Genomic DNA, 27,605 nt, shown 5'->3' with positions numbered 1-27,605 from the left:
CTCCCTCTAGACTTATAGTCTAAGTCATACTTATTAACTACTTTCTTAATGTCGCGGAAATGAACTTGATGTTGAACATCGGATGAACACGTGGCTGATCACGTGATCGGATCGGGTCTTTGAGACTCCGGATCCGTGCCAAGGAACTGATCCATCATGTACAAATACCGGACTAGCCGTTTGATTTTTCTGATCCTTAGAGTAATTAATAATCCTACTCTCAAACGAATCAAATCAGGGCTATCCTAACAACTATAGTTATAAGCCTAGCGTTTTAAGATCATAGTGTTGATGATCCCTAGGCACCTTACACGTTAGTTACACAACTAGATTATGACTCTTCTTATCTTTCTCTATTTATTACTTCTATTTGTTAGAACAAGGTCTCCTCTGGTGGTATGACTACCATAGGCGACCGAGTAGAGGTACGAAAGGTAACCCTGTATTGGATTGAACTTCACTAAGAGCTATTGTTCTATCTACTTGTTGTTATGATGATCTTAGGACGTACATGACAGATCATCATTCCGCGTCGGTCCTTCTGCTCGGGCTTACTCCACGAACCTCACCTCGCCGACCTGGACTGAACCTAACATATTCTTAACACTCCCCCTCAGGGCAGGTCCGGTCCAAGGACAACTCCTAATTGGTTCTTGAATCTCTCGAATGCGACTCGCTGCAATGGCTTTGTCATTCCATCAGCCACCATGTCTGCAGTTGGAACGTAGGCCACATCGAGTTTGCCTTGTTCTGCTAGGTCTCGGATAAAATGATAACAGACGTCGATGTGCTTTGATCTTTCGTGAAGGTGAGGGTTCTTTGTAAGTGCAATGGCACCCTGGTTGTCTCCTAGCATCTGGACCTTGTTGGTGTCTTTTCCAATGTACTTTGGGAACCCAAGATCTCTAAACATTTGAGCAATCCACTGGCCTTGCTTGCAGCATGTTGATAGTGCGATGTATTCAGATTCGCAGCTTGACGTTGCAACAGACCGTTGCTTCTTGCTAGACCATGATATTGGACCTCCGTAGAACATTGCAGTGCTCCCTGAAACGCTCTTTCGGTCTACCATGTCGCTTGCCCAGTCAGCATCAGAGTAGATGACAAATTGCGAGTGTACTCCCCCTGGTCCGTAGCGTAGCTTCAATGTCACTGTCGACCTTAGATATCGTAGCAGGTTCTTCAACGCATGGCCATGGTGTTCTGCTGGATCGCTCATGTATTGGCTTAGCTTTCCGAGGGTGAATGCAATGTCTGGACGTGTAAGAACCATAGCAAACATAAGGCTCCCTATCACTTGCTGGTATTCAGTGATGTCGATTCGGGTGTCGTTGTCAGTGGCTGGCCTAAATGAAGTGTAATCTGCAGATGGAATCTTCTTGTCTCTGTGTTGTTTGCTAGACATTCCAAACTTGTCAAGTACTGCGTGTAGGTACTGTTCTTGATCGAGGTAGATTGTGCGGCGCTTTCTGTCTCGCGTAACTCGTACTCCAAGGATCTTATGAATCTCCCCCAGGTTCTTGGTGTTGAATCTTCCAGAAAGCTTCTCGTAGAACCAATCAATTTGAGCTCGATCTTTTGCAGCAGCAGCAATGTCATCAACGTAGACGAGGATACGGAGTTGTTTTTCTTTGTGGATAAACATGCACGGGTCTGCGAGGCTTTGTACGAATCCCCATGCCAGAAGTTCTTTCTTTATCAACAAGTTCCAGTCGCGAGCAGCCTGTTTGAGTCCGTATAAGCTGCGGAGAACTCTAAGGACGTATCCTTTTTTGACTTCTACTCCTTGGGGTTGCTTAAGAAAGATCTCTTCCTTCAAGTGCGACTCTGTGAATGCATTCTTAATGTCAAAGTGGAAACATTCCAGGTTTTCCGCTGCGACAGTGGCCATAAACAGACGTAAGGTGTCCATGCGGACTGTCGGGGCAAAAGTCTCGTTGTAGTCTGTTCCGTGTGCTTGCGTAAAACCTCTTGCCACAAGGCGTGCCTTAAACCTCTCAACAGTCCCGTCGAGATTCGTTTTGACTGTAAAAACCCACTTTGAATCAACCATGTTCGCGTCTTTTGGCTTTGGAACTTCCTCCCAGGTTCGATTCTCTATTAACGCGATTATCTCTTCAAGTATTGCTGCTTTCCATTGCTTTCCATACTTTGGGTCGTTGATAGCTTGCTCGTGTGTCTGGGGGATCTGGATTCCTGCGATCTCGGTTGCTGCGAAAGCCTTCTCAGATAGTCGTGTTTGCTCTTCTGTAAGGCCAACTTGGGCTAGCATAGCTTTAACGATCTTGCTAAATCTCTCGTCCTCAACAATCTCTTCGTTAGACCTCTTCCGTTTGGCTTGTCTAGTGAAGTATCGTGGAATCTCCTTTTCTCGTACAGACTGGGTACACGGTTCTTCGTGCCCCTCTTCGTTCACAAGATTAGGAACCCGCTCATCAGATGGTGCAGTAGGAGGAATAGTAGTTAGCCTCCTTGGTCTTCCTCTGTGACGCTTCACTGGTTCATGAGTTAGCTCTGCCGAAGATGGTTCCATTAGGTTCTCGGAAACTGGTTCTATTGGTTCTGCAGGAGATGGTTCCATTGGTTCGGTAGGAGATGGTTCCATTGGTTCTGCAGGAGATGGTTCCATTCGTTCGGTAGGAGTTGGTTCCATTCGTTCGGCAGGAGATAATTCTAGATCCTTCCTAAGTCTTCCTCTTGGTTTTCGGTCTGGCATCGTATTCTGCGTTCCTTGTGGTCCAGCTGGTATGTTTCGCAGTCGTAGTTCAACTTTCCCTCCAGGGGTGTATTCGTCCACTGACAATCGGCTTGTCCTTGAGGTGTATCCAAGCTCTGGCGAATAGAACTTGAACTGCTTATTTGTTGTCTCAGAATATCCCATAAATACTCCAATTCTGCCACGGTCCACGAGCTTGTCATGTCGTTGGTCTGCTGGAATCGTTTTAGGGTTGATGTACGAATAGCATTTGCTCCCCCATACACGGATGTGGTCAATGGATGGTTTCGTTCCTGTGAATGCCTCTTCAGGACTGACTTGCTTTCCATTGATCATAGGTCCTGTGTTTGTACGGTTGCGTAGGTATGCGTCTGCTTCGACAGCTTCATCCCAAAACTCAATTGGTAAACCAGCGTCTTTCAACATTGCTCTCATATCAGCTTCAGCAGTTTGGATGTTTCGCTCGGCTGGTCCATTCTGGTGTGAGGAAGCAATTGTTGTAGGCTGAATTTCCACGCCTTGTGTAACTCTCCATTCCTCAGCTTGCTGTAGAAGTTCTGGTGCATTGTCGGTTCCAGCAGCTTTGACTTTCTCGCCAGTTTGATGTTCTACAAAGGTCTTCCAGATTCGGAGTTCCCGTTGTGCGTCTCCCTTTTTCTTCAGCGGGATAACCCAGTTTTTCCGCGTGTAGCTATCAATAATTTGGAGGAACCACCTGTTTCCTCGTAGAGATGTTGGAAAGGGTCCAGCAATGTCAAACTGTACTAAGGCTAGCTTCGTGGCCTTGTGCTCTCTTAGCTGCTTAGGGATGCTGTTCTTCATCTTTGTCAGGGAACACACCGCAGATTTCAATCTTCTCTGGAACTTGAATCTTCTTCTGGAGAGTTGTAACTTCGTGGAGTTTGGCAATCTTTGTAGGTCCTAGGTGTGCGAAACGTCTGTGATACAGCAGGTATCTCTCCTTTTCATTAACCTTAAGCTCGCTCTTAACTGGTGTATGGGGTTCCGTGCCTAGGAATGCTGTCTCGTGGTATCCATCGGCAATGTGTGACACTACGTAGAGGCCGTCGTCCATAGTTGCTTTAATAATGATCTCCTTTCCTAGTTTGAAGCATAGTACGTGTGAATTGAAACGACCCTTCAGGCCTGCTGCGCAAATTCTTCTCCCTGATAACAAATTGACTCCAAGGTTAGGTACAAGCAGTACTTCTGACAACCATGTCGACGATCCGTCTTTACACACCACTTGAGCTTCTCCTTTCCAGTCTGCATATAATTCTCCCCCTCCAACCCGAACTAGTCTTCGCTTGATCTTGATCATTCGTCTAAACAATGAGGGTTGGTCAGACATGTGGGAGGAGGCGCCAGTGTCGGCAGCCCAAGTAGATGGAGAGGCCTTACCGACAATGTCTTTTGAGAGACGGCATGTCTCAATTTCCTCGGGTTCAGAGTCTGAGGTCTCGGATAATTCATCTGACTCTGAATTGACTTCTTCGGCTCCATATGCTTTGCCAGTCTTTTTGTGAGAATTCCTTTGCTTGAGTGTCTTAATAGGCGGCTTAGATGATTTCTTAGCGTCGTATTCCTTAAGGAGCTTTCGAGCTCTCTCACGTCTTGGACAGTCTCGTACGCCATGGGCTCCGTCACAAAGGAAGCATTGGACCATAAACTTAGTACCAGATTCGGAGTCAGACGATAGTGGTGAGCTCTTGTGATTTCGGCGCTTGTAAGGCGGAACATACTTCTCCGTCTTCCGGAATGCTGGGAGAGCTTTTTCGTCGGCGTCTTGCTGGTCTCGAACCTCCTTCTCTTCCAGAAACTTAAGTTTCTGTTCAACCGTAAGGTTAAGTTGGGCGTTTAAGGTGTCAATCGTAGTCTTAAATTCTTTCGGGAGTGATCTAATAAGAACGAGTAGTAGTGCAGAGTCCTTGTAAGCTCCGTTGGTGTCAGCGTCTGCTGCTACGAGTTTGCGTCGGTATTCCTTTAGCTTTTCCCATGATCCAACAATTGTGTTCCCAGGATTGAATGTGAACGTTTGAATTCTGGTCATGTAAATGTTGGCGGTTGTGGCGTCAGTTTGGGTGTACTTCTTTTGTAGGTAGGCCCAGAACTGGAAGGCAGTGTCGTATTCGTCAATAAGGGCTTGGTCATCTTCAGTAAGCGACCGAAACAAGAGATCGATTGCAGTGGCTTCATCTTCTAGGTACTTGTCTCTTTTTTCAATGTTGACGCGGATCTTAGTATGCTTGTCTGCTTCAGCAATTTCCAACTCTTCCATAGCCTCCGTTAGTTCACCGGCTATTGCTATTTGGCAGTGCTGTACCAGGTTTTTCTCGCAGACATAGAAGACTTTCTTCCCCTTAAGCTTGACCTTGTTTCGGCGGAACCAAGTATCGTGGTTTTCAGCTGTAAGTTGGGGAATCTTCCATTCTTCCTTCTCTACAGCCATCTTGTGTGTTTTGAGTTGGTGAGACTATTATGCGAGCAAGGTACGTGGTATGATGCTAAGAGTGTAGGTGATGCGGGCGATGCGGGCGATACAGGCGATGCGGGCGATGCGGGCGATCCGGGTGATATTCTGCGGGCGGTGCAGTCGTTATCGGTTCTCGGGTGTAGAGACGGTGTATTTAAGTGTGATTGCGTGTTAACCGCGTTGTACACGACTTCTTTTCTTTTCTGATTCCTTCTTGAATCTAAGTCCTTCGTGACTTGGGTGGATGTTTTGATTCCTTCTTGAATCTGAGTCCTTCGTGACTCGGGTAGGTGTTTGAAAACAATAACGTTGGGTTAGGCAACCGGGCTCATAACCTGTTAGAACAAGGTCTCCTCTGGTGGTATGACTACCATAGGCGACCGAGTAGAGGTACGAAAGGTAACCCTGTATTGGATTGAACTTCACTAAGAGCTATTGTTCTATCTACTTGTTGTTATGATGATCTTAGGACGTACATGACAGATCATCATTCCGCGTCGGTCCTTCTGCTCGGGCTTACTCCACGAACCTCACCTCGCCGACCTGGACTGAACCTAACATATTCTTAACACTATTCTCATTTAGTCTATCAATTAATCCTAAGATAAAGAGGACTATTAATATACCTCACGGGCGAGTGGCCCACCTATGCCAAGACCCCACCAAAACTACAACTAAGTAAAATATAATCGCGATAAGCCAACAACAAGATAACCTCCTAGCTTTAAAAGAAGCTCGATTACAGAATGCGCTTCTAGCTATCTAACGCGACGCGACGCTATCCTAGAGACGTGCTGTAGCTATCTACAATGTCTCTCAAAAGACACTTAAGCGCCGGCTTAAAGGAACACCTTTTCGACGCGATTGTACGCTTAACTTAATTAAGCTTCTCAAAATAGAGGAGGATGTAATTATTTACTATATCCTTAACCTTAACGCGTAAGGATTCCTAGCCTGGCTTACTGCTATAAAAGATATAGGTAATTCTTTACTAGCTAAGCACTACTGCGACCCTATTCGCTAGAACTAGGCTGTCAGGCCTACGCAATGCGAGGTGTACAATATATACTATTTTACCACGATGATCAGGAGTTCACTGATCATACGTACCTTTTTGATTGCATAGCGTAGTGGGCGTAGACCTACGTTCTGACATAGGCTATAACCCTCACTAAACGTCGCCCTAAGCTTAAGGTTAAGTTTAATCATAAGTATAACTACAAGCGAGCTTTCTACAAGGATCCTAAGGTCATATAAGGCTATTTCTAACTTATAGAGAATATAAAAACTAAGTATAGTATCCTTAATAAGGACACTAACAACTTTAATAAGTCTAGCTTTATAATAGGTATAATATTAACAAGAGTAGTAGTTACTAGCTCTTAGCGTTAAGGGCGGCTAAAGACAGTGCAGCAGGGTAATCGAGAGTAGAGTACGGTAATCTAGGGCATTAACTTAATAGGGTAGGCCATCTCTACCCTTTATTATCTTCTAAGGTAAGAACTACCTCTCTACCTAATATAAGGAGGGCAGCGCGCTATATAAGTAGATTATTGCAGTCTTAGAAAATAGCTATAAGAGCTACGACTCGCTTAAATTCTTATAGTACTAACATGTTTTATAAGCGAGCCGCCAGTACAAGCGAGCCGCCACCTAACCAACTTTCTACACCTCTCCTATCTTAACATACAATGGCTCTACGCAGCGCGCCTCAATTAGCTTCAAATGAAGCAGATATACAGCTTGCTATCTCTTCTATTAATGCGCATCAAATTAATAGTGCTTCTACTGCTGCAGCTATATATAATGTCCCACGTACGACACCACGTAACCGACGCGCTGGTATACCTGCACGACGCGATTGCCAGCCCAACTCAAGGAAGCTTACCCAGAGAGAAGAGGAGGTGATTATCAGCCATATCCTTCACCTAGATCTACGTGGATTTGGGCCTACCTACGTTGATGTACGAGATATGGCTGATAAGCTGATGGCTGCACGCGGCGCTAGCCTAGTTAGCATCCACTGGCCGCGCAACTTTGTCAAGCGTACAGATAGCCTTCGGACGTGTTTCAACCGAGCGTACGATAGGCAGAGAGCTCTCTGTGAGAATTCAGCCCTTATCCAACGGTGGTTTAAGCTAGTAGAAGAGACAAAGACTGAGCTTAGTATCTGCGATGAGGACACATACAACTTTGATGAAGCTGGCTTTATAATAGGCAAGATTACAACGCAGCTGGTTATAACAGGATTAGAGAGAAGAGGCAGGCCAAAGAGTATTCAGCTAGGCAATCGCGAGTGGGTAACGCTAATCGCTGCCATCAGCGCTGGTGGCTGGTCAGTGCCACTATTCCTTATCTTCGCTGGCTAGTACCACCTATCAGCCTGGTATAAGGAGGATATCCTACGCGACTGGGCGATCGCAGTCAGCGACAATGGCTGGACGAATAATGAGCTTGGAGTTGAGTGGCTAAAGCACTTCAACGCTCACACGCAGGCTCGTAGTATAGGCGCGCGTCGCCTGCTTATTATTGATGGCCATAGGAGCCACCAGTCTCTAGAGTTCTAGGAGCTCTGCAAGGAGAACAATATCTATACGCTCTGTATGCCTCCTCACTTATCTCACCTACTCTAGCCACTTGATGTTAGCTGCCTCTCGCCATTGAAGCGCGCGTACAGCCGTGAGGTGGAGAGCCTCATGCGCAACCACATCAACCACATCACCAAGCTAGAGTTTCTGCCAGCGTTTAATGCTGCGTTTGATCGAGCGTTCACGCCAGCCAACATCTGCTCAGCCTTCCGCGGCGCAGGCCTTGTTCCTCTACAACTAGAGGCTGTTCTATCAAAGGTAGATGTACAGCTGCGTACACTTACTCCTCCAGCAGCTGCTCTACCAGAGGCTCCCTGGGTAGCTCAAACACCAAGCAACGCGCGTGAGCTTAAGGCTCAGTCAAGCCTTATATGTTAGCGCGTGCGCCAGCATAAGAGCTTATCACCAGCTTCGATCATTAAGGCGATTGACCAGCTAAAGAAGGGCGCTGAGGTGATAATGCTCTCTGCTAAGCTGATGCGCGATTAGATCTCTAGTCTTAAGAAGGCCAACAGCGCAGCCTCAGCGCGTAGGCAGCGCTCTAAAAGGCGTATACAGAAGCATGGAGTACTCACAAAGGGAGCTGGAGAGGATATACTGGCTCAAAATGAGGCTGACCAGCAGATTGCTCATGAAGAGCGTTAAGGAGGAGCGCGATCAGGCGTCAGCTAGCGGGCTCAAAGGCGCTGCACCAGGTGCAAGGAGACTGGGCACAACTCACGCACATGCAACACTAATACTATCAATATAGAGTAATCTACTGTATCAATATCTAGCAATAGTATTATCGCGTTGTTGAGATGCGTCGCTTTGAAGTTGCAAAAGTTGGGTTAGGTGGCGGCTCGCTTGTACTGGCGGCTCGCTTATAAAACATGTTATAAGGATTATAAGATTATTACCCTCTTTATACTACCTTACTCGTTACACCTACTATAGTCTCTTAATATAGGGTGTTTATCGCCTTTCAAGACAGCGTATAGCTACTAAGCTAAAGATTTAATGCGTAATAGGATTACCCATATTACTAGACTAGAGTTCCTAATATACTTTAAAGGCGCTTTTAACGCTGCGATTATAAAGGCTAATATATAAGGAGGCTTTTAAGGCGCTAGCTTAGTCCTATTTAATCTAGAGGTAGTGATATTAACGCTAAACGTACGGCTACGCACTCTCCTACTACCTACTATTAAGGATATTCCCTAGTAGTCCTAAACTCTAAGTAATGCCTTAGAATTTAGTTTACAATTGAAGCTAATTTAAGAGAGGATTTAAAGATATATAGATAGCTTACCTAAGTATATAGTTAAAGCGATTAAAAGCCTATTAAAAGGTGCAGAAATAATAGCGCATTCTCTAGTATTAATAAATAAGTGTAACGCTAAGCTCTAAGAGGTTAAAAAAGTCTTAAGTAAGCGTGAACTATATAAAAGGAAGCGTATATAGTAGTAAGGGAACTTAACGATTGATAATGGCATACAACTAACGACCCTTAAGGAGTTTAGGGCGCGTAGTGATAGGAAGAAGGCGAAGAAGAGGGTGCGCGTTAGGGTAGGTAAGCCTAGCTAACAACGCTGTAGACGCTGCGGCGAGGCAGTACATAACTTACGTATATGTAAGTAAGAAGTAGTAGTAAATTCTAAGTAGAATAGCCTATTACAATTCTCTATAGCAGTCCTAGGCGGTGCTATACTATCGTGTACAGTCGTGGTTTTGATGGGGTCTTGGCATAGATGGGCCACTCGCCTGTGATGTATGTTATAGATTATAACCCTAAAATTCTAGCACCTAATATTATCCTATATATCTACAAGAGCTAGCACCTACAGTTCCCGCTGCTTAAGAAGCACTCGCGCGATCGTGGAGTCTAGGAATATATTAACCTAGATGTTAACACTCTTATGCTAGCGATTAAATCCCTCGAGCTAGCTATCTGGCTATTCCACCCAAGCTAGTTAAGCTTACCTCGCCTACCTTAGAGCTGACGCCTAAATACTAGGCTTCTCTTAACAAGTATAATTACAAGAAGACAGCCTACAAGAGCGCTACTAAAAATTATAAGAAGGATATTTGTATCTATAAAGTCCTATATAACTAGTAACGTGGTTCACAGGCGAGCGGACCACCCAAGTGGGCGGATCAGCAACCACCAGCGAAGCGACTGCGGAGCTTCAGCACGTTATGTCTTAATAACGCAACGTGCAGAAAGCCTATACTACAAGAGATATATTTCTTGCTATATCTAGTCTTAATTCTAAGTAGGTCTAAAGCGAGCGTAAGACGTTGTAGACGTCCGCGCGCATTAGCAGAATCTTCCTTAAGGGAAACTGCGCTAATAGGGCCTCTAGATGTTAGACTAAGTGCGCCTATATAAAGAACTAGTAGGAGAATCTAGGGTAATTAGCTAGAGCCTAATATAGTCTATTATTATATGCCAACTACGCCTAGACGGGGCAGATGCAAGGTATAGACGATTAACTAGGGTGTTGATCTACACCTAGAGGTGTACACGCATTAATTATAGATCTCTAGGATATAGATAGTCTATAGAGCGATTTTAAGCACGCGTATATACTAGGAATAAATAAGACCTAAGAGGATTAAGTAATCTATAAGACGATAAATGCCGTAACGTGGATGGCAAGCGAGTGGGCCAGGCAAGCGAGTGGGCCACCCCACCAACTTTTTGCATCTACCTAACTTCAATCAATTATGGCTCCACCAAAACAATCCCAAAACCCTTCTTATGAAGCTGATATACAGCTAGCTATCTCAGCTACTACCCGAAACCAGCTCCAGTCTAATAGAGACGCTGCGCGGACATTTGAAGTCGCCCGAATGACACTCACGCGCCGACGCGCTGGTATACCTGCACGACGCGATTGCTAGCCTAACTCAAGGAAGCTTACCCAGAGAGAAGAGGAGGTGATTATTAGCTATATACTTCACCTAGATCAGCGCGGGTTTGCGCCTACCTACGCAGCTGCACGCGATATGGCTGATAAGCTGCTGGCTGCGCGCGGCGCTGGCCAGGTTGGGCAGAAGTGGCCAGCCAACTTTGTTAAGCGTACAGACAGTCTTCGGACGTGTTTCAACCGAGCGTACGATAGGCAGAGAGCTATGTGTGAGGATGCGACATTAATAAAGAGGTGGTTTAAGCTTGTAGAAGAGATAAAGGCTGAGCAGGGTATCTGCGATGAGGATGTCTACAACTTTGATGAAGCTGGCTTTATGATGGGCAAGATTACAACGCAGCTGGTTATAACAGGATCAGAGAGAAGAGGCCGGCGGAAGAGTATTCAGCCAGGCAATCGCGAGTGGGTAACGCTGATTGCTGCCATCAGCGCTGGTGGCTGGTCAGTGCCACCGTTCCTCATCTTCGCTGGTCAGTACCACCTATCAGCGTGGTATGAGGAGGATATCCCACGCGACTGGGCGATCGCAGTCAGCGATAATGGCTGGACGAATAATGAGCTTGGAGTTGAGTGGCTAAAGCACTTCAACGCTCACACGCAGGCTCGTACTATAGGCGCGCGTCGCCTGCTTATTATTGATGGCCATAGGAGCCACCAATCTCTAGAGTTCCAGGAGCTCTGTAAGGAGAACAATATCCATACGCTCTGTATGCCTCCTCACTCATCTCACCTACTCCAGCCACTTGATGTTGGCTGCTTCTCGCCATTAAAGCGCGCGTATAGCCGTGAGGTGGAGAGCCTCATGCGCAACCACATCAACCACATCACCAAGCTAGAGTTTCTGCCTGCGTTTAAGGCTGCGTTTGATCGAGCGTTCACGCCAGCTAATATCTACTCAGCCTTCCGCGGCGCAGGCCTTGTTCCTCTACAACCAGAGGCTGTTCTATCAAAGCTAGATGTACAGCTGCGTACACCTACTCCTCCAGCAGCTCTACCAGATGCTCCCTGGGTAGCTCAAACGCCGAGCAACGCGCGTGAGCTTGAGGCTCAGTCAAGCCTTATACGTGAGCGCGTGCGCCAGCATAAGAGCTCATCACCAGCTTCGATCATTGAGGCGATTGACCAGCTGAAGAAGGGCGCTGAGGTGATGATGCTGTCTGCTGAGCTGATGCGCGATCGGATCTCTAGTCTTGAGAAGGCTAACAGCGCAGCCTCAGCGCGTAGGCAGCGCTCTAAAAGGCGTATACAGAAGCATGGAGTACTCACAAAGGGAGCTGGAGAGGATATACTAGCTCAAAATGAGGCTGACCAGCAGATTGCTCATGAAGAGCGTCAAGGAGGAGCGCGATCAGGCCTTAGCCAGCGCGCTCAAAGGCGCTGCACCAGGTGCAAGGAGACTGGGCACAACTCGCGCACATGCAACACTAATACTCTTAATATAGAGTAATCTACTGTATCAATATCTAGCAATAATATTATCGCGTTGTTGAGATAAGTCGCTTTGAAGTTACAAAAGTTGGTGGGGTGGCTCACTCGCTTGCCTGGCCCACTCGCTTGCCATCCACGTTAATTATATTAGCGACACTTAATCTAACGTGGTTCACAAGCGAGTCGCCACCCTAACCAAGTCGCCACCCTAACACAATCGCTGCGTCTAAGCAGCAACTTTATGTAATGCCGCAACTACATTAATTGCAAAAGTCCTATACTAAGGGTAATTTATAGCTTGCTATCTTAGATATTAATTTATATTAATTTTAAAGCAATAAACGCGCCGCAGCTGCCTATAACGTCCCCTAAAGAACGCTTGTTAACTAACGCGCTAGACGACGCCCTTAACGCGATTATGAGCTAAATACAAAGCGCCTTACAAAGCTAAAAGAGGAGGTAATTATACAGCGTATACGCGACGAGTCTTTCTATAGAATACTACCCTCGAAGGCACACGTACGAGATATAGCTAATAGACTACTACGCGATCGCGGCGGCGAGCCTATAGGTAAGAACTAGGTTAATAACTTTATACGACGTACACCTAAGCTACGCACGCGCTAGAGCCGTCTATACAATCGCTAGCGAGCTCTCTACGAGGATCTAGCAGTTATTAGGCCCTAGTTTACCCTAGTTTAATTAATAAAGGTAAAATATAGTATTATAGATAAGGACACGTAGAACTTTAGTAAGTTAGGCTTTAAAATAGGCAAGATATCTTCTTAGCTTATAGTTATAGGCTTAGAGAAACCTAGGAAATAGAAGAAACTACAGCCTAGCGATCGCAAGTAGGTAACTCTAGTCTAAGGCGTCTCTGCAATAGGGCGCGTTATCCCGCCCTTCCTTATCTTTGTAGGTAAGGTCCTTATTACCTCCTAGTTCGCAAATCTGCATCGCAATTAGATTATTACTATCTCTTCTACTAGCTAGATTAATAATAACCTCGCGCTAGCCTAGCTTAAGCACTTTAACGCCTATATAAAGGCGTCTTCTGCTAAGGCGTATAGGCTACTTATTATTAACGGCTATAAGAGCTACTACTTAAAAGAATTCTAGGACTACTATAAGAGAAACAAGATTATTACTCTCTATATACTACCTTACTTATCGCACCTCCTACAGCCTTTTAACGTTATCCCCTACTCGCTATTAAAGCGTACGTACGGCGATAAGATCTCGCTTTTAGCACGCAGCCGCATCTACTATATTAATAAGGAAACGTTCTTACTAGCCTTTAAAGTAGCTTATAAGAAGACGTTTACACTAAAGAATATTTACTCTAGGTTTTAAGGCGCTAAGCTAGTCTTATATAACCTAGAGGCTGTGTTATTAAAGCTAGATATATAGCTACGTACGCTAACACCACCTATACTAGGCATTATCGCCTAAGAGGCGCAAACACCGCGCAACGCCTGCGAGGTAGAGGCGTAATCTACGCTAATTTAAAATCGTATGCAAAACTACTAGGGGTTACTAGCAAGCTTATTAGATAAGCAGGTTAAGTAGCTAAGTAAAGGCGCTTAGTAGATAGCTTATAATATAGTGTTAGTGTAGAAGGAAATAGGCCGCCTTTAAGACGCTGTTAATACGCTTATAAAGCGCAAGACCTATAAAATACGCTACGTATAGATAAAGGAGGTATTAATAGTTAGTAAGGTATCTAACCCAATTGCTAAAAGGGAGGGTAGTAGTTATAAGGGGGGTAAGGAGCCTGCGAAGAGGGTGCGCGTAGGGCGACGCTGCGGCCGTTGTGGCGAGATTAGACACAACTTCCGCACCTGCAAGGTAGAAATTAAGGATGCAGATAATAGCGACGCTTCTAAATAATCTTATAGTATTGCGTATAGTATAGCAATTTACTGTGGTGTTGCGTAAAGTTGCTGCGCAGGCGCGGCGATTGTGTTAGAGTGGCGACTCGGTTGAGGTGGCGACTCGCTTGTGAACCACGTTAGGATTAAGGTATAAGGACTAATTAAGTAGTTCCTTAGGGGTAAAGTTATTCAAGACTAAGTCACTTAGACGATTACCCTACTCTATAATATATATAAGATGAATAGCCTGTTTTATTAGTGAGCGCCCCACTTTAGTGAGCGCCCCACGAACACTAGCGAAGCGCATACGCGACACTCAACACGTAATATCTTAATAACTATAACCTTATAAGCCCTATACTAAAGCTAACGTGCAACTTACCCTCTCTAACATTGAATATAACTAGATTACGAGCCTACGACGTACTAAGGTAGTCTACAGCGTTCCTTATAGGACGATACAACAACGACGTAATAGGAAGCCCTCTAGACGCGCCTGCGAGCCTAGATTAAAGCGCCTAATAAAGCTAGAAGAGGAGGTAATTCTATAGCGTATACTTAACGAGAACCTACGTAGAGTACCGCCCTTAAAGCTATACGTATAAGATACAGCTAATAGACTTCTACGCGACTGCGGCGGTAAGCCTATTAGTAAATACTAGGTTAATAAGTTTATTAAGTACACACCTAAGCTGCGCACGCGCTACACTTATCTATAAAATTACTAGTAAGCTCTCTACAAAGACCTAGCGATTATTAAGCCCTAGTTTACGCTAGTTTAAAATATAAAGGCGAAGTACAGTATTATATAAAACGATATATATAACTTTAAAAAGTCTAACTTCTTTATAGGTATGGAGAAAACTAGGAAAGCGAAGAAGCTTTAGCCTAGTAATCGCGTGTAGACTATATTAATATAGGGCGTTAGCGTAATAGGGTGTGTTATACTACTCTTCTTTATCTTTACTAGTAAGGTTCTAATCTCTAACTAGTTTACTAAGGACTTCCTACGTAACTAGGTTATTTAAGTAAGCCTAACAGGCTAGACGAATAATAATCTAGCGCTTACCCAGCTTTATTACTTTAATATATATGCGAGGCCTATAGGAGCGTAAAGGCTGCTAACTATTAATAGCTATAAGAGCTATTACTTAATAGATTTCTAAAATCGCTATAAGGATAAGAAGATTATTACTCTCTATATAACTCTATACTTATCGCACCTCCTATAGCTACTTAACGTTGCCTATTTCTCGCTATTAAAGCGCGCGTACGGTGATTAGATCTTAGCCTTAGTACGTAATTATATTAACTATATTAGTAAACAGACCTTCTTACTAGCCTTTAAAGTAGCTTTTAAGAAGGCGTTTATAAGAGAAAATACTTAGGTAAGGCTTTAAGGCGCTAGATTATCTCTATATAATCTATAGGCTATGTTATTAAAGCCAGATACATTGCTGCGTACGTAAACTCTACTATAATAAGTTAACGCTGCTTAGGAGACGAAAATACTACGTAACGCTAAAGAAATAGAGGCGCGATTAACGCTAGTTTAAAATAGGATGAAAATTTATTAAGGGTCTCTAACAAGTTTACTTAATAAGAAGGTATAGTAGCTAATAAAAGGCGCGTAGTAGATAGCTTATAAGATAGTATTAATACGCGTAGAGATAGTGCGCCTTAATACTACTACTAAAGTAGCAGCAAAGTATAAAAGTTATAAGAGACGCTACATATAGGTAGAGGAGACTTTAATAGTTAGCGAGGTATCAGACTTAATTGCTAAAAGGGAGGGTAGCAGACGTAAGGAGGGTAAGGAGCTAGCGAAGAGGGTGCGCGTAGGGCGACGCTGCGGCCGCTGCGGTAAGATTAGGCACAACTCTTACACCTATAAGGTAGAGATTAAGAATATAAATAATAGCGACCCTTCTAAATAATACTAAACTATTACGAGAGTATAAAATTTGTGTTATAGTGCTGAGCTACGTCGCTGCGCGTACGCCTCGCTGGTTTTCGTGGGGCGCTCACTGAGGTAGGGCGCTCACTGATAAAACACGTTAAGTAGTTTAGCTTATAAGATAGAATATTCCCTTTTACTCTGCTACTATTAGAAGAACTAATTAAGTCTAATAGAGAATGAGCTAAGTAATAGATTAAGGTATACTAGGAAAGAGTTAGATTAGTCTTATACATAGCTACTATGCTTGGACCTAATGTAGCCTTTACTATTACTAGGCTATTGTATTTCCTAACTTATCTAAGTAATTAATATATAAAGGTGGTAGAATAGGTAATTATATATCTAAATAAAACTAAATAAGACGCTATCTAGTATAGGCACTATGATAGACTAGACCTAGTTATCTATAGCGACGCGTCTTTTACGAATAATCTAGAAACGCGTCGCTTATCGTACGGCTATATTGCGATACTCTTTAGCGGCGTAATCTTCTACAAAGCCACGCGCTAGAGTATAGTAACTACTTTAACTACTAAAGCTAAGCTCCTTACTCTTTAACATATAGCTAAGGAGGCTATAGTACTTAAGCGCTTCTTTAAAGAACTAACCCTTAATCTCAGAGACTTTGAAAAGATCTGGTATAATAATTAATAAATAACTAAGCTAGTTATTAGGAAAAATAAGCGGATTATAATAAGACTGTAATATATACATATTTAGAATATGTAGCTTAGATAAGAGCACGTAAAGGGATTATTGTATGTAGAATATCTAGAGACTAGCTTAACGCTAGCTAATAGTCTTATCAAGTTGTTAACCTAATAATAGTTTAAGAAGTATAAGTTATAACTTAATCTTTAAGATGCAAAACAATAGATCGCTAATTAATACAGTATTATTTAAAGAAACTAGTCTAATTAAGAAAACTACTACATAATGCTTAAAGCTAAAGGCCTTAGTTAGCTCGAATACGTTATTAGCGAGGCGTACTTAAGAAGAAGTAAGAGATCAATGAGATAAAAAGAATCTAAGCTTTATTACGCTTAAGCTTCTTAGTAAACTTAATAGTTATCTTACTAATATAATTAGTAAAGTCTTAAATACACTTAGGATGAACAGCAGCGCGATTAGGAATAGTAAGATACTAAGACTTTTAAGTAGACGAAGGACTAGTAAAAGGCTTATAATTAAGAAAAGGATTATACTTATCCTAGCGAAAGATGCTCGCTATACGAGTAGGCGTATTATAACTAGCCTCGCTAGAGAAATTAATATAGTCCTCTTCTTTCTAAGAACAGTGGGTATAGTATTTATTAATATTAAAATTAACATCCTCCTCCTTAGAAATAAATTAATATTATTATTGTTAGACACAGGGGCCTTCTTAGAAGTGTAAGCAGATCGACGCTTAGACTTAATACAGTTATTACGCTTCTAGATTATCTTAAAAATAATATTATAGCACTTTTTAATAATATGCTAGATAACCTTATTAGCTATATATAAGCTATTAATTAACTAGAGTATTACTTATAGAGGGAGCGTCCTTACGCTACTTACGTATGGCTTACTTTATAGCAGCGTAAACGTTACTAGCGATTAACTCGTCGCCAGGAATAGTATTAGCTAATCTAATTAAGATTAAAGACTAAGCGCAAAACTTATACTAAAGTATATATATAGCTCCTATAGGCCTTATAGTAACTACTCTTACTATTAGCTTAATTATAATAAAGCCTATTACTATTATTTAAAGCCTACTACTTAACGCAGCGCTTATAAGTAAACTTATAAGAAGTACTAGCTTTGGAGTTATATTACTTCTTAATAGACGAGCGGGAAAATAGGCTTATATTATTATTAATTAAAGAGGTAGTACAGCGACGAGACTTAGGCCTAGAGCGATTACTAGTAGTAGAATATAGAGCGCTAGCTAAACGTAAGCTACTATAGGCAGCGATCTTAGAGTTATAAGCATACTTAGTATTAGCTCGTTAAGTAGCCTTACTACGAGTAGTCCTAAGCTATATTTTGTTATGTCGCAGAAATATATATATTCTCTAGCCGTAACGCTCAAAGATTAGTCTTTTTGCGTTTCGACATGTCAGTATCTTACTTACTTACTACTGAGTAGCTACTTAAACTTACTATAACTAGAGCGGCGACGACAAAGACAAGTAGAGAGAGCGAAGGAGAACGAAGGCGATAAGAGTGGAGAGTGTGCTATGCGGGAATGTAAAGGAAGTAATAGTACAAAGTAAAGGCGATAGTAAGGATTGTTATAATAGTAGAGTAGAAAACATAGAGTAGCTAAGCAAAGGACTAAGCTATAGGTATTAATATTAGGGATTAGCGCTAGCCTAGCGGGGGTAACGCTCTTAGCGCTGCTAGTGTAATGCTCACTAACTAGCTTTTAGTATAATAAATACTCTCTAGCTATTTATAGCGTAAGGATTATTAATTATTACTACGAACCTTATAAAGTTTTTAAAATATAAGAAAACTGCTTGACTACTAAAGGACTTATAAATAGGATATAAACTAATATAGATGTTATTTTTTAGCTGGTTTCTATATATAGGAGTAGAAGGTATAGAATAATTTAGCCTATCTAGGAGGACTTTTTAGACCGCTATATAGTTAGTAATTAATCTATTTTAAAAGACTAGTTAAAGCTACTAGAAGGAACTAGGCAGCCGCATATACTAGCTGTGAGCACTTGTTTTTCGAGCATTTTATAGGAATCGAAAGGAGAACTCATAATTGTATAGTAGGCATATTTTTTAAAAAAGCTCGAAGAAATAAGGTGTGATGGTCGAGAGCGACTAGAGGAGCAGCTTTTATGCCTATAGAGGGGCGCGCCGGTTAGTAGCAGACTTATAGAGGATCAAAAAGATAGAGGTGCACCACGATGAGTGATCCGACTCATGCGAATAGCAGTCCGACTTTTTGAGACAGCGTCGGACTAGGGGGTGTGTCGCGGAAATGGACTTGATATTAGACGTCGGATGATCATGTGATCGGATCGGGTCTTTGAAACTCCGGATCCGTGCCAAGAGACTGATCTATTATGTACAAATACTGGACCAGCCGTCTGATCTTTCTGATCCTTAGAGCAATCAATGATCCCACTCTTGAACGAATCTGATCGGTGTAATCCCAACTATCATATTAATTAACTCGTATAGGTAGTCTCTCTATAGCCTACTCCTCAATAGTAAGGAACTAGTAGGGCTTTTTTCTTACTTACTCTTAATAGTAAGGCTTTTTTAAACGACTCTTAGTAGATGTTATAAGTAGCGACTTTTAGAACTAATTCTTACGCTCATAATTTCCTTTTAGCTGTTACTTTAGCTAAGTATTATAGTCTATACCTCTTCTATAGAAGACTAATAAGACTTCTAATGATACTTACTTATAAATATAATTTAGTTATAGCGAAAGGTTATTACCTATTCTTTGATCTTTTAAAGACTAATAGAGCTTTAACTACTATCGCTTACCCTCTTATAATGTCTTTTAAAGGTAGCAGGATCTACACTTTAGTACTATTAAGGTATCGCGTAGGGCTTTGCTAAACGATGTTTAGCGACACAGCTTAGAGTCTACTAGCTAACTAATATTTGTTTACCCTAGTCGTCTCGCGAGACTAGTAGAGCGTTTAACTAAGCGTCCTATAATGCTGTAGTCCTAGGCTAGCTATCTTATAATAGCTTGTGCCTACTTATTGTCTAAGGGCCTTGTGTGCCCTTAAGCAACACTAATCTCGTGCGGCGGATTAATCTACTCGTACGTTAAAGTAGCGGTTAAGAGAATTAACGCGCAATAAGTTAACATAGTCTTATAGCAAGGCTCTGTTAATTAGGATTAAATAAAAAATATAAGGGGCTATGATTAGGGACCTGTCGCATAGGTATACTAGAGTTGTATTTAATAGGGAAGAGAACTACAAGCTATCTCGTGCTAAAGGTTATTCAGAGAGCGGTTCGGAATAATCTTCTGCCTATGGACTGTGCGGATGGTCTGAGCGTCGTTCGGACCGAGATATCATCGAGGATTCACCAACTGGGCTCTAGCTCATCACAGCCACGCTGTAAAAATCGCCTAAAAGAAGGTAAGCATAGAAGAAGAGAACTCTGACTATTAAAGACAGTCTTTAACTAACGAGCCTAAATGAGTTTAGGGCACGTAGTAATAGGAAAAAGGCGAGTAAGAGGGTGCGCGCTAAGGTAGGCGAGCCCTCTTAAAGGCGCTGTGGACGCTGCATTGAGACTAGGCATGATACGCGAATATGTAACGTGCCCCACTATCGAGATGCGCACACCATCGAAATGCGCACTCTGCCAAGCCCCCACCACTTTCAACTCTCTATTACAATGTCTCAACTACTAAATCTTAAACTGCTTTCTACTAAAGATAGAGTTATCTAGGCTATCTAAGATATGAAATCTAACGCGTCGCTTACCTGGCGACAAGCCGCGCATCGCTACGATATACATAAAAGCACTCTCCGCAATCGACGCGCTAGGAAGGCTTCACGACGCGATACTCAACCTAACTAATTAAAACTCTAGAGACATAAAGAGGAGGCGACTATATAATATATAAGGAAGCTTAACACGCAAGGCTTCGCCCCTACGCTTAACTATGTGCGAGAAATAGCTAACCAACTACTAGCTACACGTAGTAGAAGCTAGGTTGGAGAAAACTAGACCTATAGGCTTATACGCCGAAGACCTAAAATTAAATCTTAGGTAATAAGATAGCGTGATTACTAGAGAGTCCTCTACAGCGACCTAGCTATTATTAGGCCTTAGTTTAATCTTATACACAACGTTAAGGCTAAGTATAGAATTCTAGATAAAGACGTCTATAATTTTATTAAGACAAGCTTCTAGATAGGCGTAAGAGGGTCTACTAAGGTAGTAACAGCCTCTAAGAGACGTCTTAAGCTACTTAGTATTTAGCCTAGTAATTATGAGTAGGCAACGCTAATTGCTAGCATTAACGCGATAGGGTAGTCTATCCTACCTTTTTTCATCTTTAAGTTAAGGAACTATAACTAGGCCTAGTATTATAACCCTAAAGATTAAAGGATAGGAGTTAGTAAGAATAGCTAGACAATAAACGAGCTTAGTCTTACATAGCTACAGCACTTTATCTAGCATATAGAGGCTTACATAGTAGGTAGTTACTAGCTACTTATTATTAATAGCTATAAGAGCTATACGTCGCTCGCCTTCTAGGATCTATATAAGGAAAGCAATATTATCACCCTCTATATGCCTCTACACTCATCGCACATCCTACAGCTACTTAATGTAGGTTATTTTACCCCACTAAAGCAGGCGTATAAGAAGGAAGTTAGGGGCTTAGTAGACAGCTACATTTATAACATTAATAAGAAAGCATTCCTAGCTACCTTTAAGCTAACATATAACAAGGCGTTCTTAAAGAATAACATCTTATTAAGCTTTCGAGCAACTAACTTAGTCCTACATAACCTAGATGTAGTGTTATCTAGGCTTAAAGTACAGCCTCGTACGCTAAAACTACCTACACTAGGGCCTACCCCTTAGGCACCTAAAACACTAAGTAACGCCTAGGAGCTAGAGGCTTAAACAACGCTAATTATTAAGAGGATAACAGATTGCAAAGAAATATTACCTAATTCTATTATTAAGATAGTGTTGTAGGTTAAAAAGGGATTAACTTTAAAGGTGCACTTACACACGTTCCTTAAGGCTAGAATAGCTAACCTTAAGGAGGTAAACTAGGCAGCATCTGAACGTAAAAAGCGCAAGAAAAAGCGAATCTAGAAGGGAGGGACCCTATCGCAGGCAGATGCAGATATAGTTGAGCAAAGGGATGTTAAGATCCAGTTAGAGGTAGAGAGGCGTCAGGAGAGGGTGCGCGTAGGTGGTAGTGCAGGAGGTATTCGACGCTGCAAGAACTGCGGCGAGGCAGAACATAACAAGCGCGCATGCAAGAAAGAAGCAGTAGAAGTAGAGGATTAATTCTAGCTATTAAACGCGTAGATAGCTTGTTGTGGTGTTGAGTTGTTCGCATGCGAACATGGATTGCTGTATTTCGTGCGCATTTCGATAGTGGGGCATGTTAAGTAAGAAGTAGAGATAGTTTCTAAATAGATTAGCTTTCAACAATCCTTAACTACTATCCTAAACTACGCTTTACTGTCGTATATAGTACTGACTTTGGCAGGGTGTTAGCATCGTAACCGACTCACCCGGGCGTCCGATTAACCCGTGTGGTACGTTAAGTAGCTTAACAAATAACTCTAAAGCGATATTAAATTAATTTTAAAAGATAACGTACCTCACAGGTTGGCGAGACACCCAGGTTAGCGAGACACTTTTGCCAAGCCCTCACCAAAACCACCTCTATTCTAGCGCAAAATAGCCTACTTTAGCCTAGTATACTATAATACAACACAAGATATTATTTAGACTCTACTTCTGCTGCTTGCTTACACGTACGCGCGTTATAACTAACCTAATTACACCATCTGCATCACCTTTAAGTTAGCTCACCTCCTTTAGCGCGCACACGTGTCTTTAGCTTCTTCCTATTACTACGCGCCCTAAGCTCCTGTAGAGTAGTCTTACGCTAGCCATCCTCTACTATTATAGACCCTTTTACCTAAATCTGCTTTCTTTTATATAATCTACGTTGCGTAGCAGCCTTATTAGCCGCTTAAAGCTTAGTAATCTCCTTTTAGGCTAGTACTAGCTTATGCGCTATTAATGCTGCGCCTTTAGTAAGGTGTTTGTTTAAATTACTTAATAATATTTATTAGTGAGCTATCTATATGCCTCTAAATCCTCCACTTTACTAGCATTCATTGCGACCCTAATTCTAGGGTATTGCTAGGGATTTGCGACTGCTAGGGCGAGTTGCTCATAGGTAGTAATAATAGAGTACATAGCCAGACGTCAAGGGCTATTATAACCCGTTCTAGGTTAAATAGGACTAATCTAGCGCCTTAAAACCCTCCTTAGATATTACTAGGAGTAATTGCTGCATTATAGGCGCCTATAAAGCATAGTAGAAACTTAAGTTTCGTAATATAAGCAATCTAGTTACGTATAAGATCTTCGACTTAGCGCCTATACGCCTTCTTTAAAGGAGTAAAATAACCTATATTAAGAGGCTATAAGAGGTGCGATAAGTGCGGAGGTATATAGATAGTAATAATCTTATTCTACTTATAGTATTACTAGAATTTAAGCGAGTTATAGCTCTTATAGCTATTAATTATATGTAGTTAGTAGCTACTAACGATCCTCTTCTTTATATGCTTATTAAAGTGCTTTAACTACTATAGGCTAAGCTTATTTATAGTCTAGCTGTTCTTAGAGACTGTAATAACCTAATTATAGGGTAGGCTATTCTCCTTATACTAGGCAGAGAGGTAATAGCGGCCCTTAAAGATAATAAAGGGTAGAATAGCTGTGATGGGCTAGAGCCCAGTTGGTGAATCCTCGATGATATCTCGGTCTGAACGACGCTCAGACCATCCGCACAGTCCATAGGCAGAAGATTATTCCGAGCCGCTCTCTGAATAACCTGTAGCACGAGATAGCTTGTAGTTCTCTTCCCCATCGAATACAACTCCAGTATACCTGTGCGATTGCTCCCTGAGCGTAGCCCCTTACAATAGCCTACCCTGTCGCGTTAATGCCTTAGATAACTATTATCCACTTCCTATTGCCTTGCTATACTACCTTTAGCTGTCCTCGTCTCTCTAAAGCTATAATAACTGCTCTAGTTAATATCTAACCTATTATAAAGCCTGATTTATTGAGGTTATACGTGTCTTTATTCTAGATACTATACTTAGCTTTTATATTAGCTACCAGGCTAAACTAGCCTTAGATAACCTCTAGATCCTCGCAAAGCGCTCTCTTGTAATCGTACTTGCGATTAAACTTCATTATAAGCTTAGGGCGGCTCTTAGCCTACATACTAGGCTAGTTTAAGCTAACTTAGCCTAGATTGTACTTTACGCGCAGGGAATTAGCTATATTAGCTACAGCTGCGAGCCTAGGAGGAAATCCGCGCGTAATAACTACGCCCTCCTTAATCTTAGTTAGATGTATTAATTTAGGCTAGCAATCTGCTTGTAAAGGTCGTCTAGCGCGTCGATAACCTAGAGTTACTAGAGAGACGTTATAGATAGCTGCAGCGCGTCGTAGGGAGAATGTCGCGTCTTATTTAAGAGCTTAAAGGGCAGTCTGTATCTGACGTTTATTAGAAGGCTCTATCTAGTGTTGTTGTTGAGGCATTGCGTAGGAAGGTAGAGTTTGGTGAGGGCTTAGCAAAAGTGTCTCACTAACCTGGGTGTCTCGCCAACCCGTGAGGTACGTTAAGAGGTAAAGCCTTAAGCCTGCTAAAGCTACGGAGATCGTTAAAGTAGATAAGATTACTTATGTTATTAATGAGGCTGCTCTACAGCTTACCTAACGCGGCTAGCTAATTAAGCTACCTATAAAGCTCCTTATGTAATATAAAGCTCCTAATATACTTCTCTATATTACAGAAACTTAACACTACAAAATCCCGTGATAATAGCTATTGTGGGTGGCTATATAGCCTCATATTTGCGGTGGGCGTGGATGCTAAGTTCATGCATTCGGTGGGGCCGTGCACTCGGTGGTGGAACACGTTAGGCCGCACACGAAATCTTGAGATGCGACAGTCACCTGCTGTGCCAGCGAATTGGTGATCACTTGTTCAATAGCCTATCGCGACAACAACCAAACAGATTTCATCCTAGGCCAGCTCGCGGTAGTTTCCTTATCGATACTCATTGCTTCGCGTGTCTTTAGTCCTGACCCACAGCAACATATCGTGGCTTTCTGTAGGGCGACGCTGCTGCATCCTTCTGCAATGCACCACAATCTATCCGAACGCCGCATCGATTCCACGCGCCTGCATTTTTTGCTCGGTCGGAAGCGCCCTCTCCTGCAGTGGTCAAAATGTCCGGGCGGCTCACGCAAAATTCTCTGATTTTAGAGGTGGAGAGCTGCGGGGTTCTCGATACCACTGGAATAAACCAGATAAAGACACGTCGACTCGAGGCGGGGTTACAATACGACCAAAAAATGTGGAACACGCGACCGATAGGACAGGACCAGTTAACAATGGACAATTGGATGATGTGGGAGAGACACAGGTATTGTACGGGTCATTGGCAATAGCACTCACAGGTCGTCGGACGATCGACTTGCGCGCGTTTTTAACTACAGCAGCCTGGCATCTCAGCCGAGACACAGACGAAGCCGTACAACGTGGACTTGCCAGACATTTTGGTACGAGGCATCAGTTACGGCACTAATGCCACCATGCCGTGTAACGAGTATCGGTGCTATGTTAGAGCATCGCCTCAGATTCCGATTCCTGGCATTGATGGTACTGACTGGGAAAGCAGTAGGCCGAACCGGCACCTCTCATGATTAATTCACGGTACATGCGACTATGTCCAGTTATGGGACGACTAATGCAGTTACTGGAAATGCCACATAAGCTTGCATGATGGCATCCTGGAGGAATGGCGCTTGCTAGGATACGAGAAAACCGGACCAATGGAGCATTTCAGGGCGTTACTTAACGGGCGTGCGTCCTTTTGTGGGTAGGATAGTAATTAGCTACATTTCCCATGCATTTGAATTTATTACTTGCCACCGCAGGCTGACTCGATGACAAGCGCTCCACCTGCAGAGAACACCAGCTTATTATACCTTCCAAATGGCTTCTCCCAACAGCAACTCGTACTCTACAACCAAGTATCTGGCCCAGGAGCGGACTCAAAACACCACTATTCCAGGCGGCAGTCGGTCAACAACACTCTCAGGAGTCAAAGATGCCGACTTTGTTGCGATCGGGCTTGGGGGCACAAACATGCTGGCCATGTTGTGGGCCATAGCCATGGGCCGTCGTGCAGTCGGCGTCGATTTGCGTGGTGATCCATTCCTGGGAGTACATTGGAACATACGCGAAGACATGTACCACCAGCTGGGGCTCATTGATAGGATGATGATGGACCGTTACGGGGCGGATATCCTCCCAAAGAGACTTGATGGGTCACTCCTCAAACTAGCTGACCTGTTCTACCACAAGTCGACCAAGTCTCGGGACATAATACCGGGAGCAATCATCGAAGGCTATGACAGATCACATCACATGACTGGCGACATCCACAACATCGAGTATATTGATGATCGCTGGAAGAATGGAAAGCCACATCGCACAGTTACCACGGTTCCGCCTCCGACTATTCCGACTCATCCGGATCCGAGCAAGATACGGACCAATATGGCAGAAGTGCTTGATGGACCTTCAACGTGGCAGGCCGCTGCGTTTTCTATCCAGTTACTCCTCCGCCGATATCTCGAGGCGCTTGAGAAGATTGACCTCGCGGCCGAAAGAACCCCTAGGTGTCGTCTGTTCACTAAGCATCGCGTAGTTCAGGACGGAAGCGGTCTAGTGCACCTGCCGTGCGGCAAGATAAGCATACGCATTGAAGAAGTTATGGAGCTTCAGTATATTAATGATCTCCAACGGATCCGTACTCCAGGAAGCAACTTCATTGACCTTGGCGTTCCCGAACTCTGTAGCTTTGCAACAGGCATAAATTGCCGTGAAGCGGAGCAGTTGGGATTCCAACAGCATGATGTGGAAGTAGACCATGGTGATGGTCAAGGTCCGAAAGTAGCACAAGCAGACTTTGTCGCTGGGCAGTTCAACATCCTGGTCGACGGGCGCTTGCGCCGCCGCATCGCTTCCGAGTTCGATCAACATGGGAATGAGTCCTGGGTGCGTCAAATAGCTGTTGGTCATGAGGGTGATCCCCGAGTGTCGTGGCTCATTGTTGAAGTGCCTGAGTTTGTATCCTTGTGTCCCATCGAGCGTGGGCTGGTGGGCGAGCATACAAGCAAAGAATCTGCCGAATACTTTGCAAGCTACCAAATCTTGCTGTACGACTACTACATCTCGCAAGCTTCGCTTGTTCTCGAGATCCCGACTGACGAGCTCCGCCGCGTGAGCATGGTTTATGGCCCCAAACCCTTCAGTCTTGTCGAGCGCATTGGAACCAATGCTCGCGTCGCAACAAATGCCGTCGTGGCGGGTGACTCATTTGGCAATGGTCACTTTCTGCATTCAGCAGGTGCCATGTGCGGTATGCTAGGGCACGCGTATCGGTTCCTGGAATACTGGCAACGCCGTGATGACTCGCATTGCGCAGAGTCTTCTGTGCGTCTGCTTGCGGACCGTATTAAATCCGACACAGAAGCGCTGCTCGAAGTCAGTGCGAAAGAGTTTAGCCAAGCTATACCTAGTAATTTCGGTGCGGAGAGGGGAAAGAAGGTTGCAGCTGCTAGTGGAATTGCAGAAGGAAAGCGGGCGAAGGTGGGGGCGAAGAGAGGGAGAAGATGGGCTCAGGCGCCCTTGAATCCTACTGATTGGAGGCGTGTGTTCATGAGGAATGGGAGGACATGGAGCGATAAGCTGCCCAAGATTAACGACAGGCATCCAGCGCTAAGAATGCCGAAAGCAAAGCTTTGATAGCACCTTCTGTAGTATATTTCTTAGTCTTGATAACATTTTTCCTTCTTCCCGCACTCTCGTCGTCC

The 27,605-nt window shown here is 43.3% G+C and overlaps 5 protein-coding genes across 5 annotated transcripts; 4 read left to right on the top strand and 1 right to left on the bottom strand.

Annotated features, from left to right (window-relative positions):
• Positions 1–613: 613 nt before the first annotated feature.
• Positions 614–5,165, bottom strand: PtrM4_076600 (UBN2 multi-domain protein; the record flags this gene model as incomplete). The annotated part of the gene is made up of 2 exons (XM_066106233.1): positions 614–3,507; positions 3,557–5,165. 2 exons carry the CDS (start codon positions 5,163–5,165, stop codon positions 614–616), a joined length of 4,503 nt encoding a protein of 1,500 aa, XP_065963171.1.
• A 1,715-nt stretch (positions 5,166–6,880) lies between these two features.
• PtrM4_076590 (uncharacterized protein) lies at positions 6,881–7,756 on the top strand (the record flags this gene model as incomplete). The annotated part of the gene is made up of 2 exons (XM_066106232.1): positions 6,881–7,517; positions 7,572–7,756. 2 exons carry the CDS (start codon positions 6,881–6,883, stop codon positions 7,754–7,756), a joined length of 822 nt encoding a protein of 273 aa, XP_065963170.1.
• A 129-nt stretch (positions 7,757–7,885) lies between these two features.
• Positions 7,886–8,422, top strand: PtrM4_076580 (uncharacterized protein; the record flags this gene model as incomplete). Its single annotated transcript, XM_066106231.1, has 3 exons — positions 7,886–8,150; positions 8,187–8,230; positions 8,267–8,422. The coding sequence occupies 3 exons, from the start codon at positions 7,886–7,888 to the stop codon at positions 8,420–8,422; spliced, it is 465 nt and encodes a 154-aa protein (XP_065963169.1).
• Positions 8,423–10,486: 2,064 nt separating this feature from the next.
• Positions 10,487–12,136, top strand: PtrM4_076570 (uncharacterized protein; the record flags this gene model as incomplete). The annotated part of the gene is made up of 2 exons (XM_066106230.1): positions 10,487–10,637; positions 10,695–12,136. 2 exons carry the CDS (start codon positions 10,487–10,489, stop codon positions 12,134–12,136), a joined length of 1,593 nt encoding a protein of 530 aa, XP_065963168.1.
• Positions 12,137–25,719: 13,583 nt separating this feature from the next.
• Positions 25,720–27,537, top strand: PtrM4_076560 (uncharacterized protein; the record flags this gene model as incomplete). The annotated part of the gene is made up of 1 exon (XM_001940621.2): positions 25,720–27,537. The coding sequence occupies one exon, from the start codon at positions 25,720–25,722 to the stop codon at positions 27,535–27,537; it is 1,818 nt and encodes a 605-aa protein (XP_001940656.2).
• Positions 27,538–27,605: the final 68 nt, after the last annotated feature.

This window comes from Pyrenophora tritici-repentis, chromosome 3, assembly GCF_003171515.1.
Source record: "Pyrenophora tritici-repentis strain M4 chromosome 3, whole genome shotgun sequence".
NCBI classification, from domain to species: Eukaryota; Fungi; Ascomycota; class Dothideomycetes; order Pleosporales; family Pleosporaceae; genus Pyrenophora; species Pyrenophora tritici-repentis.
Note: the sequence above shows the minus strand (reverse complement) of the source record. Positions and strands in the feature narration are given on the sequence as shown.